Here is a 15,024-nt window from a genome sequence, read left to right as displayed (position 1 = left end):
AATGATGCCTGGAAGACTGGGAGAAAGTTGGAATGCTGCTTTTCAAGCCCCATAATAATGAAAGTTTAGAAAATCCTCTGTAAAATTTGCCATCACCTGAAAGACACAGAAGGCGCTCAGAAAGGTAAGACCCATACTGGCAATGGGCCCTGCTTGCCCACAAGCTCCCCTTTGTTTGGGCTGACTGCGTTTCTGGGATCAGATTTTTCGTTAGTGTGTTCTTCTCAGCAGCAGATGGGGAGCTTTGTGATTTTGAGCCAGTCCAATTACATCCACTTTGAGTCACATCACACGTATTCTCTGCACAGTGCAACTGGCAGAAAATGTGGATAGCACACCTTCTACTCCAGTCCTCAAGTTTTTCTCTTTTCACCCTTCAACATTTCAAGTGACCACAAGCAGCAAGACCAGAAACAGTAGTACATTCCTGGCATCTGAAGTTCCCAGGATCCCAGTTGGCATGCAAGAAAGCTGTCTCTACTTTTTCCTTTAAAAATAATGTACTTGCCAGGTCCCTACCCAGATGCGTCAACTCAGGCAAATGTGAGATTTGTTTTGAGTGCTCAATGAAGTTTTCCGTCAGTACTTACACCATACATAGGACGTCTGTGTCTCAAGATGCTTAGTTGACGTCTCAAAAACAATTTTTTAACATTCCATTACAAGGAAAGCTTTGATTTCTTTTAATATTATTTTCAGAGGAGCCTATTGGAAATGATTGTGGTTTATTTCCCTGCCATGCTATGCCAAACTGAACATAGCTTTGTTCAATTCACCATTAGACATTTGTATAATTGTCTTTACAACATCTAAGCAGTGGCGCTGGGGTTCAGTTCCTGAGATGAACAAATTTCTCATAGGTAAATCTTGGAGATCATAGATGAAACTATTCTAATTGAATTCTCAGAAAAAAAATCTTTTATGATATTTTTGTAGCTTTTGTGTGGTTGACAGGTATAAAAGAAATTGAACATTAAATTTGTGTCTTTTAAATCTAAGGAGATAAATGGAAAATCAGCTGCTTGATTATTAATAATTCAAGTTCAGAGCAAGGGACTCAGTGATGCTAGGATTGATACCATCAAACAGATATGTGTGAGCTATGGCTGAGGGTTAGACTAATTGGGCATGGCCTATATTTTGAGTTTACCACACAGTTCCTGGTGTCACTTTCAGTCTCTGCTTCTGAGTCTGAATGACCTACATTTCAGTTTCTCCTCATTGAATATTTATTTGAATGCTGCTCTGAAGAGTTGAACCCTCTGCCTGATAGTACACATGGATTTTTAATAGAATTTTATTTACTTCACTGGGATTGATGTTTACACTGTACAATTATGTACTAACTTCATCCAGTGTGTCAATCTTCTAAAACTGCTTCCTGCTATGTCTGAGGAGCCCCAAAGGCTTACAACTGCATGATAAATGGTTCATGCCTTAATTAAGACAGACATATTTTTTAATGCTAAGATGAAGCAAGGCTACTGTTAAAAGTCTAAACTCCCTTGAAAGAGATAGCATCATTGACATTTTTAGGCTGAAATATAAAATGAGTACATATATCAGTACCTGCCAGCCCAATTTTTTCATTTAATCCCATTAGAATATTTTTGAATGATTACCAAATATTAATAAATCTTAGAAATTAGAGCCGGGTGATGGTGGTGCACGCCTTTAATCCCAGAACTCGGGAGGCAGAGGCAGGCGGATCTCTAGGAGTTTGCAGCCAGTCTGGTCTATAAGAGCTAGTTCCCGGACGGGCACCAAAGCTACAGAGAAACCCTGTCTCAAAAAACAAACAAACAAACAAAAAAACAAAAAAGAAAGAAAAAAATTAGATAGGTGAATACCAGCTTGTGATTTACATTGTTTAGCCTTTTATCATGGCTATAAAACAACAGGACCTTTTAGTGTTGACAATGCATTCTTTTGGTATTTGCTGCTTCAGAATAAACAATATTGAGAAGCCAATGTGTTGTGTTCTATAAAATTCTTAAAGGAATTCTTTTTAAAGTATCAGGCTTCTTTGCAATTATAATTCTAATGGCACTGGGCACTGGCTGTTGTCATGGTTATGTCATGTAGACTGAAAGGACATTGAGAGTATAAAACTCTACACACCTATGTGGATTCCTGTGATCAGAGTTTTCTGATTTTATTCCTCTCCAGTGAGAATGTTTCCACGTAGTCTTTGTCAATACTCAAAGTCTACAAACTTTTCTCCTTGAATTTTCTATCACTTATATTAATTAATACATGATAATTCTGAACACTACCATGTTACATTAGTTGTCAACAAAATGTAAAGGGAGACCAGATATTTCAACTTTTGCTCATTATGTTTCTAAAATATTCATTTAAAGGACTGTCTTCATGCAACTTCACCAAGTTTTCCAACTGGTACAAAATAAACCCAAGTATAAACTGACTGTATAGACAGTTATACACTGGAAGCTTCTGGTCTTCAGGGAAACTGACATAAGGCACACTGGTGTGACCTATTTAAGCTTTTCAAGTTTGAGGTTCCCAATTTTAAATTTCTCAGAGCATTTTTAGATTCATAGAATAATACAATACCCTCAGTATCAACACTATTGCTTTAAGAACATAGTTGAGTAGGTGGCAGGAGAGAATATTCTGATGATCCTGACAGGAATTAAAAATAGAAAGGCCATCCAGTCATTCCTAAAATTAGATTCAAGCAGCTTCAACTTCCATGTGAGGCTCCAATTTGCAAATTAAGGAAATGACCCAAGTCTTTGAGATACTCAAACTGTGTGATTTCAGGTTCATGGCCCTATACTGGGTACAGAGTGCTGCCTCGGGGATATGGCTATAAGGTGTCATTGCTTGATAACCTGGTGGCGGATGATTCAACAAGCAAATGTCAAGTTTCTTAAAATAGTCTATCTTCTCATCTCCTTTTAATAATTGTTAGAAGAGATGGAGTACTAGATAAAGGTGATGTCGGGTTGCGATTGAACTGTTACTTTTGTACTTTGAAGTGTGTGATTCCAAGCTTTGTTATGAATGAAAATCCACATATGATAAAAATTAAATACGCACAAAGAGAATTTGTTTTGAATCTCTCTCTCTCTCTCTCTCTCTCTCTCTCTCTCTCTCTCTCTGTGTCCCTCTCTCACTCTCTCTCCTTTCAGCATAGACTTGCACTTCTCCTGTCTCACTCTCCCATGGACCTATAGGTGTCTACTACTGTACTGGACCTGAATCCTGACCGAATTTACTTAAAAGGAAATACAGCGATTTTATCAGGGGATGTTTTGACCAGGCTCTCCCATTTCTCCATCCTGTGAACACCAATCATGTCTACAAATATCTTTTGTTTGAAAGGATGGGTATGCTGCCAAAAAATCAATAAAATTCGTGAAGGTAGCCAAATTCCCTATTTGTAAAAAGTAGAATCACTTTCTGAACCTTCAACTGAGACTTAGAGATCTCAAATGTCAACAGTGCTGAGTTAAGGAAACTAAAAACCAGCAGCAGAAGTATCTGTGCAAGAGAAGACTTCCCCTCTGGGTCTGCTCAGTCATTACTCAAGAGGATAGGAAACTTTTCTTGGACCAGACACCTTTGTGACTTTTCCTTCATATTTGTAAAATTTCAGCTCATTTGAAAAAAGAATAGTTCTTTGAATTAAATGTTTATAGAGTAATGCTTTTCCTATTTGCAAAGATGTGTTTGAGGATTTAATTGTATTATAATGCTATGTTTATTTCCCTAAACTATTTATTTAGAATTGTTAATGTTTATATCGTGTGGGGGGGGGGAGGGAGAGAGAGAGAAAAAGTGCTTGTAGAAAACAGAAAAGGATTCTTGCTCCTCTAGACCTTGAGTAGCAGATAGCTGTGAACACCCCTCTGGGTACTGTGGACCAAACTCTGTTCTTCTGAAAGAGCAGCAAGTATTTTTAACCACTGAGCCATCTTCCATCCACATGAACTGTTCTCTCTCTCTCTCTCTCTCTCTCTCTCTCTCACACACACACACACACACACACACACACACACACACACAGACAGACACACACCACTTTGTTTTTCCATACCGCAAGATCTGCAGAGTAGCTTCCAGCGGGTATTTAACAAAGTAAAATTAATTGTATGGTTCAATGTATGAACAAGTAAAAGGATGAATCAAAGTACTCTGTAAAATGTAAAGTGCTTTATAAAAACACAATGATATGAGTATATTGTAGGTAACACCTCTGATGTCAAAATTTCCCATAAGATCATCTCAGGACACAGTCTCTGAATAGTTTTCATGAACAAGTAAAAACTGATTATCTATGAGATGCAAATTCTTCAATAAACAGTATTAGTTTTCAAATACAATTGAGTGGGAATGAAACAAAGGCATAAGAACACTTAAATGACAAAGACAAATAGCATTGCTAACCTGAGGACCACAACAAAGAAGGTGGAGAGAGGACACATAAGTACCCTATGAGAGATGGAATTTGAAACAGAATAACAACATTCTTAAGATAGTAACAGGATACATGAAGGTTGTTTCATGTTTCATAGTATTATAGAAGATATAGAGATCATCCCTACAGGAGATAAAGTTGATTTTGTCATGGATTATGCCTTTAATCTTTTTGTTTGTCTTAATTGCTTACAAAAAAATGAAAGCAATAACGGTTGAAACCAAAAAGACCAATTGAGAATTTTAAGTTCAAAACCCACTATTGACAACAGAAAGACTTATTATATTTATTTAACCTTGGTTTTCTTATCAATAAAATGTATGAGATGCCTTCCCACACCATATATTATCTGGATGTGATCATACTTTAAAGTGTTTTATTCCTTTTATAAAGTCTTCATTTGCAGAATTTACATTAAAAAACAAGTCTCCACCATATTTTGTTTTCACTTCATAGCTCCTTACATTTGTAATAGAAATGAAATAAATATGAGATAACTAATGTTTGCATTATCATTTGCTTTGTTTTCAAACGAGCCTCTGCTAAGATCCTAAGATTCCATTTATTATGAAGAGAAAAGTGTAAAAGCAGAAAAACAAAGGCACCAAGTGACTCCACATAAGAAAGAGCCCAGGCAAGTGGAAGAGACACAGCAAGTGGGCAAATAAGGAAAAAAGTCAGAAAAGAAAACACATGGACAAAAGGAAAAAAAAAAACAGACAAAAAGAAATTCAAGCAGTTTTGTTATGTGCTTTGGCATTTCCTCAAGAATGTATTGCCTCGATTGTCTTTAGTTGCTTTTTCGAATAATGAACTAGTCTTCCTTTGTGTGCAATTCAGTCTTGGCCCTACAGATGTGCTTCACAGATTACATTGATGTCAGGTTTTGAAAGTCTTTACAATCTGTATATTTAATCAGTCTGCAAAACAATCTTGCAAAAAATATGGGACAACATATTTAAAATTTTTTTCCAATTAGAAAATTGAGACTCATGGAAGTTGAAGTGATTTTTTCCAAGAAAACGCTATAAAGACACAAATCCATATCAACTGGTCTTCTCTTTATTTCTCTTTGTGGATTCTCTTAGGTTATAAGAAAAAATGTTTGGGTGTGTTTAAGAGCTGTCATATTTCCTTCCTTCCTTCCTTCCTTCCTTCCTTCCTTCTTCCTTCTACTATTTTCTTCAAGAACAAATAGTTCAATTGAAACACGATAGTACTTTATAGTAAACTTTTCTGCATTGCTAGAATGTTGTGTGTAGCCTACAATGGTAGTCATGAGCCATGTGTGGCTATGGGTCACTTGAAATGTGACCAGAAGATTAAATATAAATTGTATTTAATTTAAAAATCATTAGCTATAATTGGCTAGTAGATTCAATAGTGGACAGTAACTCTGTATCTCATTCATTTGAGAGTCAACCAAATACCCTAGAAACCTTACAGAAAAATATTTGTGCTCAATTGTCATTGGCCATTAACCTTTATCTTTTTATTTATTAGTGTTCTTTAAAGTCCCAATCATTCACAAACAAGTCTGTACCATCTGGTTGGGTGATTTGCAGCTCTGACCACTGATCATTATTCTTGCAGTTAAGGTAAAATAGCTAAGTTCCCTTGCAGGACCACTTCCCTGGTTTCTCCTTATGGTTGTATGCATCCTATAGTTATTCTTCTCAGAAGAACACCATTGACATCATTTCTTCATGCTCACAGAATATTGACTAAGGTACTTGTGCCTATCCTTTGTAATACATAATCCATATATAGGCCACAATACTGGACTCCTTTTTGAAATTTCTAGAACCTCTATGTGCCCTTCCTCTGAAGTAAACAGAATTCAAGAACAGACCAGAAGTACAAACAGAATTAAAGTTTCATAGAGCAAAGAGATTCTACCAGGATTTTTGTGGATTCATACAATGCAGTACTCCTTATTCTCTCTCAGCTATCTTAGAAAGTTTCCACATAACTTAGAAACCTTCTTGCTTCCAATTTCTCTGTTATTTGGTTCTTTGATACACTGAGTAAGTCAGAGGGTCTTATGTAGTCATTTAAAAGAATTATCAATGGTTTTAATTAAAAACGGAAGATGAGCTTTGACGGGTATAAAGATAATATTACTACTTGTAGGAACTATGTTGAGTGAGATGCAGATGCAAAAGATTTATGTGGCTGCCAATCCATTGCTGTTGGAAGCCAGGCTTATTGTCAAAGCTTGTGAAAGCATCATCTTATCCTAAAAGGAAAGTCGTCTATGTATACCTTATGTGTCTGTAAAATACCAGTTACACCAGTTACATTGGCAAGTCATTTGGATACTGCTTTCTCACCAAAATTACACCAACAAGAATAAGCTGATTTATTTCTTATTGCTTGAGCATACCTGGGGCACAGATTGTCATCACATCCTACAATCGTGCTGCTTGTCTACCTTTGTTTTCTGATAGTTTTATCTGAGGTTAGGGAAATGTTACTGTCTTCAAATACTTCAAGGTGTAAAGCAAAATACATTGAAAGAAAAGAGCCCTCACTTATGCCAGACACTGGGGATAACAATGTGACACTCTGTTAGGGGATGGATGCTGTCCAGTGTAGACATCGTACATAGATTGTAAACTGTCAGTGAAGTGCTACTACTGGGAACCTTTGCTTTGTGTAACTTGAATCTGCAAAAATCTGCAAATGTTGAATGATGTACCTTGTAAGAACTATGATTTTTTTTTTTTTTGGTACAGAATGCCAAAGGTTTACAGGTATAGTGGTTGGCAGAATTCTACACCACAGAACCTCAGGTTTAGAGATATAGTTTACATTAACAACTTTCCTTTTTGACTGTTACATTTTCTTTCTTCTCTTTTGGGAATTTTTCAAAGTTTGGATTGCAATCAGAGTATCAATGAGAACTCCACTCAAGGGACATTTACAACTGCTTCTTTGAATCAAGAGAGAGGGGGTTGGAATGAATGAAAGAGTGGATCCATAGGCGGCAAGACGAAGCATGCTGCAACTAAATGAACCACTTCTGGAAGTGACATAAAAATATGCTAATATTAAGGATTATCTTACAGTGTTGTGGGAGGAATGCCGTGATTCATCTTGCATTTGCTTTGTCTTGATGACAAAATACACTCTTTAGAGCCACAAGAGCCTGCCTTGTGTTAGTTATAAACAAAAATATATTTATATATATATATATATTATGTAACTACTATGTGCTTTAAAGAAAATTACTGTGTGATTCAGCAGGGTTATTTCATTCTGTTTTTTTTCCCCTATAACCAGAAATACGTTGACTTGAATGATTTCTTAGACAGGAATTGACAATGAAACAGGTTTGTCATACAGATATGGTGAACTTTCAAAATAACAGTGTTAAAATCCCTTAAGATATTTGTCTCAAAAAATGACCACCTAATTCTTCCTGTTATTTCTGTTTGTTACCATTAGCCAAGATTAAATGAGGCTTCTCAGGAGTCCAGGTGGGAGAGGAGGCAGCACCCCTGACAACAAAACTCATTTTATTCTGAAGTGAGAGAATGGAAACCCTCACCGGCTATGCCCTCCTCTCTAGTCCTCAGCTTAGCACTGGGAATTGTGTCCCAGCCAACAGAAAGGGTACTCACTACCCAGGAAGAGGCAGGCATAATGAACTTCCAAACAGATGAAAGGTTCATCCTGAGAAGTAATGAACCTGGTGGAGCGTCTGGGTTTAGAGCAAAAACTAATTCTTTTGCCGAAAGTCTGTTTGAAAAAGATAGAGAAACCTCTGTTTCTGTTTGGTTTTGCTCTCATGTGAGCCATTGTTTCCAGCAATCTTGAAGCATTCATCATTGCTCTTCCCAGTGAAAATATTCAGACTCTGAAACATGGTTATCTTTGAGACATCAGAGAACATTGGAATCAAAGGAGTAAATCCCTTGTGAACTAAAGCTTTATTTATTATCATTATTTTTCCTTGATCCCTTTGCAACCCTGCACCTAAACCAAAAACATTGTCATCTTGTCACACTTCTGGCAAGTCCACAGGAGATGTTCTTCGTGAACCATGGATGTCATTCCAGTAGGGAATGTTACAGTCAGTGTACATGGTGTCTTGTACAAGTTTGAGTTTTCCTTTCAATGTTTCTGGGCTGAGCTCGTCCAGAAATCTTGTCTCCCTTCTGGCTACAGCAGTTTAGGGCTCCTTTGTGTGTGGCTGTGGTGTGTGTCTGTTTTAAAGGTATAAGCAAAGTTTAGTCGTAACACCTGTAAGCCAGTACTGGTGCTGCTCTGTCCTAAAACTTTAGCACTGCTCTGACACAATAAAACCTTCTTTCTCTCCAACAGGCTCAACTTCCGCATAGGCAGGGTGTCCCGATCCTCTTCGAAACTTCATTGCTGGCCATCTGCTTGGGCGTCTCTAAAACAGGAAAATGCAAAAAAAAAAAATGAGCATCACAGTGAGCTATTATCCTCACGAAATATATATTTACCAGGCTATGGATGCTGCTTAGTTTATAGAGTGCTTGCCACGATAGACATCTTAATTTCAATTCCCAGCATCATGCACATCAATCATAGGTGGCACATTCCTGTAATCCAAATTCTAAGGGGGTGAAAACAGAAGGATGGGAAGTTCAAGGCCAGCCAGTGATACATGAACATCTGTCTCTCTCAAAAAGATATTTTCTAGCTGTTCTAGGTTATCTTCTCAAGGCATCACATTAAGTGATCTCTTACAACAACCAACACTGGAATTAATATGCCCCCTCTGTAAGGTCCCAGAGCCCTGTACGTGAGGCTCCATTCTGACTCTACCAATGTGCAGGAAGTGGCAGTCTACTGGCTGCACCCTCTCCCAAGTTTCTCAAAGGCAAAGTTTAATGCTTGCCGTATAATCATTTGTGTCTGAAAATGACCACATACAACAAAATAAACAATAATTTTAATATTTATTTATTTACTTAGATTTCTTAATGTATGTATGTGCCCATGAGCTTTTATGTACTGCACAGATGCAGGTGCCCACAGAGGCCAGAAGAGTGCAGCTGATCTCCTGGAAATGGGTTATAGGTAGTTTTATGAGTCACCTGATGTGGGTTCTGGGAATCAAACCTGATTTCTCTGAAAAAAAAAAAGAGTAAGTTCTCTTAATAGATGAGTCATCTCTCCACCCCTTAAGATTCATTTTTAAAAAAAATTTCCACACAAAGCCAGGCGGTGGTGGCGCACGCCTTTAATCCCAGCACTTGGGAGGCAGAGGCAGGCGGATCTCTGTGAGTTTGAGACCAGTCTGGTCTACAAGAGCTAGTTCCAGGACAGGCTCCAAAACCACAGAGAAACCCTGTCTCGAAAAACCAAAATAAATAAATAAATAAAACTTCCACAGTTTTTTTGTGAGACAGAATTTTTCTATGTAGCCCAGGCTAGCCTGGAAGTTATGAAATGGCTACTTCCTTCTTCCAAGTGCTGGGATTAAAGGTGTGAACTTGGGGGCTGGAGAGATGGCTCAGAGGTTAAGAGCACTGCCTGCTCTTCCAAAGGTCCTGAGTTCAATTCCCAGCAACCACATGGTGGCTCACAACCATCTGTAATGGGGTCTGGTGCCCTCCTCTGGCCTGCAGGCATACACACAGACAGAATATTGTATACATAATAAATAAATAAATATTAAAAAAATAAAGGTGTGAACTTCCACATGTAACTCTGATGTATGATTCTCTTTTCTAGAAGTCAATACCAATATCACTTTCTTTGTCATCAATTTGCTAAAAAAAAAAAAAAAAAACAAGTCCATAAAATTCTCTAACCGTTCCTTTGAGTGTGGTTTCAATTAGCTGTTAGATTTCCTAGCAAATAAGATAGAAGAAATACTATTCAGTCTTAAGAAATTATTTATCAAACCAAGCGCATCTATTTATGACTTTTATGGTCAAACATTAAAGATGTCAAATCTTAAAGATGGGACCCATCATCAAAGGTTGTAAAGAAACCTAAGCCTATGAAGTTAATATTGCATGATAGACACTAATTCTAAAACACGAGCTATCTGAATTGACAAGAGGAGCCTTTCTCTCCAGTGCTCTATCAAGTAAACCCACTGTGATTTCTAAATAGATGTGCTGAAACGAATTATTAAGTTACAGTCACAGAAGACACTGAAATGCATTTCATAGCCACAGTGACACTAGAAATGATTACTCCATTTATCAAAGTGCCTGTGATTTTGGCATAAATAAGGCAATAAATATTGAGGGAATTTTATTTCTATGTAAAGACTTTTAATGTGAAAAAGGTTAAATATCAGTGTACATATAGTGGCACTTGGTATCTTGCTAGATTTGCTAATGACATGCCACCATCTATGATTAATGGCTGAGGATGAAGTATTTCACATCAAGCAGGAATGAATATTAGCTTTATGTTCTGGAAAAGCACCGACTGAGGTAATTACATTCTGCCTATTAAAAATACTATGCACCACCACCATAGCACCATGTGGTCAGGAAGTGCGATGCTTATTAGTTGATTAAATCTCATGAGGTAGTGAGTCTGAATGATCCTTGCTACCCGAAGAAGACATTAACACTACTATGCCTAGTGGCACAAAGCAGAAAAAAGTGCCGTAGTGGGCTGGAGATCACCATTGACGGACACATGTGACTCTCTTTGGAGGTGGGCACTGTAACTAACTCATGGTCCCTACCTGTTTTAGGGAAAATACTATATGCCTTGGGGCCTGTATATTTGGTTTCCATGACTTCAGAACTGGACTCCTCTAAAGCCATGGCTCCCCCGAACAAGCAGCATTACTAATTCCTTGTTTCATATCTATTTTCTACAACAGAAAGAAACATAACGGCCTCTGGGTCCAGCTGGCAAGGACAGTTCCACACACTAATTCCCATACCTTGCACTTACAGATGTAATTCTCAGGGACTCTACATTCAAAAGATGTAAAGGGGACAAGCAGCTGGATGGTGGCACTCATAATAGTAAACTCTCCTAACTATATTTGATGACTTACACTAGGTCATTATTTGCATTATCTACAAACTGCAAAACTAGAAAACAGCAGCTTAGATTAACACGGAATCTATCTACTTAAAAGTTAATTTTGCCCACTGTTGAAATTATTTCTTAAAATTCAATAGTTTACACTTACCTCAGCCAACAGCTGTGGACATGATTTTACTTTCATATAACTCTTAAAGTACAATATCATTAACACACCAGTATTCTCCATAGGTTGCAAAGTTTTAGTTAACTTTTCTTTGTTATGAAAAGACTAGGATTGTTGGTGGTTGTTTCCTCCCTCCTTCTTTGCTTCCTAATTAAAAATATTTTATGATTTATTTCTTTAAGCATGTTTTCAAGCTTTGTATTTAAATCTGCATATCTCAGTATGAGCCTAGCAACCTCAAGGGAGCCTGTTTGCAGGTCTGGGAGGCCTAGGAGTCTGCATTGCCAATAAGCTCCAAGTGCTGTGACTGCTGCCCTGAACAGGAGAGGTCATGATTCTGGAAGGTACCTTCAAAAAGGAACAGCCTCAAAATGAGTGGAAGAGTAGGAACTTCAGCTTCACGCACCAGCACACAGATCTACCAGGAATTAGCATTTAGGTTTGGTACACTTTGGCTGGAGAGAGGACGGTATTCTTTTGTTTTTCATACCTTGAAACCTAGTCATTTGCAATTTCCCTCATTCTGTGCTGAGTATTTCTTGGCTCAGCAAGTTACAAGGTTGAAGTTTTAAGACTTAACAAATGATTATAAAACACAGCAGTTAAATTTGAATTTCAGATAAACAAGTCACTTTTCAAACTATGTTTAATTTCACAAACTTAAACAAAAAATGACTCATTTTTGTTTGAAATTCAAATAAGCTTAAGTGTGCTGTATTTTATTTGGCAAACTAGCTGTATAAAAATACAGGCCTTGAGATCCAGCCAATGAAACTTGCCATCTAATTCAAATAAAAGACTTCTGTTTGAGGTTATGTTTCTGCCTCATGGATTGTAGGATTTTTTTTCTTGAAAAGAAAATCTTACATTATTTTTCTAGAAATGGCCATGAATTGCCAGTAATATCTCAATACATATGTGACCTGATTACTGAACGTTTTATGTATTTCCTGTTGTTCTCACTTTAGTTTTCTATCATCTGGAAATTGTCTTCTAGAACAGATGACCCAGAAATAATAGCAGTAGGTATCACAGACACAGATACTAATAACAGTATTTACAAAAACATGTAATAAGAACAATAAAATCAAATGATCTCTGTGATTTTTTTCTCCAAAGCAAATAAATATATTGAAAATATGAAGCAAATAAGTTTCTACTGGCTGCTAAATTATAGACTCATGTATAATATATGACTCTTTTATATGTATGTATGTACATATCTATCTATCTATCTATCTATCTATCTATCTATCTATCTATCTGCATATTTCTCTTCCAACCCCCTTATCGTGTATGTGTGGTCTCTTCAGAGGTCAAAAGAGAGTGTTGCATCCCTGGAGCTGGAGTTCCAGGGAGTGTGAGTTGCCTGACATGGTGCTAGGGGTGCTGAGATACCAACTTGGGCCCTCTGCAACAGTGCCAAGTACTCTTCACGGCTGAGTCAGCTCTCCAGGCCAGAGTTTAGATTCTTCAATGTGAGAAGTAATGTTTTTAACATCTTCGTCTCAAACACTCATATCTTATTTTCTTCCATTGTGAAGTGGTTTTCAAAGCTGAAATTAAAATCACTCTGGGAGGTGAAAGTAAGAACATAACTGTTATTGAGAGACCCTAATGAGTTCACTTCAATGCTCCCAAGCAGGGCCCAGGCAAGCACATTTGATAAATGTTCCCCAGTGAGTAAGTGGTAAGTGACACTTTCCACTATCTTCTCCCTCATCCATATCCATCATTTCCTCCTCTGAACCTGTCTGGGGTAATCCCTCTATCAGGAATGCCACTTAATTTATCATCTTTACTTTCACAAATCATCCATTTCTGTTTATTTCCAGGTCCAGATGTCCCTGTGCATATTAGAAGTCCCTTCTCACCCTGCTGTGCTGTTTTGGATATTTTCTAGTCCTCTCTTGCTGCAATTTGGAAACACAGTGGTAACTTCTGTGGATGTATTCTTGTAGTGTCTGTCCTGTTCTCTCTAGATATCCCAAAGGCTGAGGGACACAGCTGTTCAATCCTAAAATGTCTGCAGCAATGGAGTACTAAAGACAGTGGACACCTGGAGTAGATCCTTTTTTGTAACACTTGTGATCTTACATTTTTTGGGGGGGAATAATCACAAAAAGACGTGGGCTAAATATGAAAACTGAACACTAAAATAAAAATTACTGTTCTGGTGTTCTTTCTGTTGCTGTAGTGAAAGACTTACTGTAATGAAAGTCAGCTTAGGGGAGGGAAAGTCCATCACTAAAGGAGGCCAGGGTGGAGGACGAACTCAAGGTAGGAGCTAGAAACAGAAACCACAAAAGGATGCTGCTTTCTCCTTATGTTTAGTTAGCTTTCTTGTAAGGTCCAGGACCACCTTCCTATGGATGGTGTCATCTCCAGTGGGCTGGTCTCTCCTCTATCAATTAATAATTAAGAGAGATGCATCCAGGTATCAGTCTGAGCTAGACAATTCCCCAGTCTAGGCTTTCCTCTCAGATGACTCTAGACTGTGTGTGTCATGCTGACAATGAAATCAAGCTAGAAAAATTTATAATATGAAATAAGAAGGCAGAACTGTATGTGTGCCCTTTGGCTAAAAAGAGAAAGGGACATGAAGGCGGTTTGCCAAGTAAGGAAGCCCATAGGATGTGTGTCCTATAACAATTGAATCCAAAGCAGTAACTCCTGTATTCTCATCCATACAGTTGTGATGCTAAAAGGTTTCTCCAACTCTACTTTCTAATATGAGTGTACAAAGAGGCATCAAGTGGGCTGGAGATAATTCCATGTTTGAAACAATTGTCCAGGATTCTAAGTGCTCCAAAGCCACTGTCTATATGAATGCTTGTCACAGAGTCTGCATCAAATGTACAACAGGGTGTAGTAGTCCATTTACTGTGGACAAAAATTGAAACTATGCTAAGCTGACATTCATGTCAATGTGGTAGGGAAACCCAACAATAGCAAAATGTACTCTTCACCAATTAGCTTGGAAAACTTTTTTTCAGTAGGGAATATTTTTCCCTATTTCAGTTTAGAACTTCTGGCATATAATACTATTTAAAAATTAATCTAATTTTAATTTTTTATCCAGAAATACTGCTTGTAAACAGGCAATTCAGCCTCTTCTCACCTGTACCTATAGCAAGCAAAACCCTAGGCTAAAATAAAAGCAAAATGATATAGACAAAGAGACCCACAGTGAGTGTTGGTGTTAATTTGTAGAAATGTTACTCTATTGTACAGTATCTATATTCTTGAGTGATATGCTATGTTCATGACTCCCTCATTCATTATTAGTCTCTTTGATGCCCTCAGTAGGCATGATTATAATGATTAAGAAAGAATGCGTTCAGTCAGTCAGTCACACATCTATTAGAAACACACTGTGAAACTTAAGGCATATATATTGTGCTTAGAGAAA

The 15,024-nt window shown here is 37.5% G+C and overlaps 1 protein-coding gene across 1 annotated transcript in view; it reads right to left on the bottom strand.

Annotated features, from left to right (window-relative positions):
- Positions 1-4,043: 4,043 nt before the first annotated feature.
- Plxdc2 (plexin domain containing 2) overlaps positions 4,044-15,024 on the bottom strand; it is a 398,667-nt gene continuing 387,686 nt past the window's right edge. Inside the window, exon 14 of the mRNA XM_041630585.1 lies at positions 4,044-8,849. Coding sequence (XP_041486519.1) covers positions 8,733-8,849 — 117 coding nt within the window. The 3' untranslated portion in view covers positions 4,044-8,732. The remainder of the gene's footprint in view (positions 8,850-15,024) is intronic.

This window comes from Microtus oregoni, unplaced genomic scaffold (assembly GCF_018167655.1).
Source record: "Microtus oregoni isolate MIOR12 unplaced genomic scaffold, Mior012 000035F_ref0000213, whole genome shotgun sequence".
Lineage (NCBI taxonomy): Eukaryota > Metazoa > Chordata > Mammalia > Rodentia > Cricetidae > Microtus > Microtus oregoni.
The sequence above is the reverse complement of the archived record's forward strand: the minus strand, read 5'-3'. Positions and strand labels throughout refer to the sequence as shown.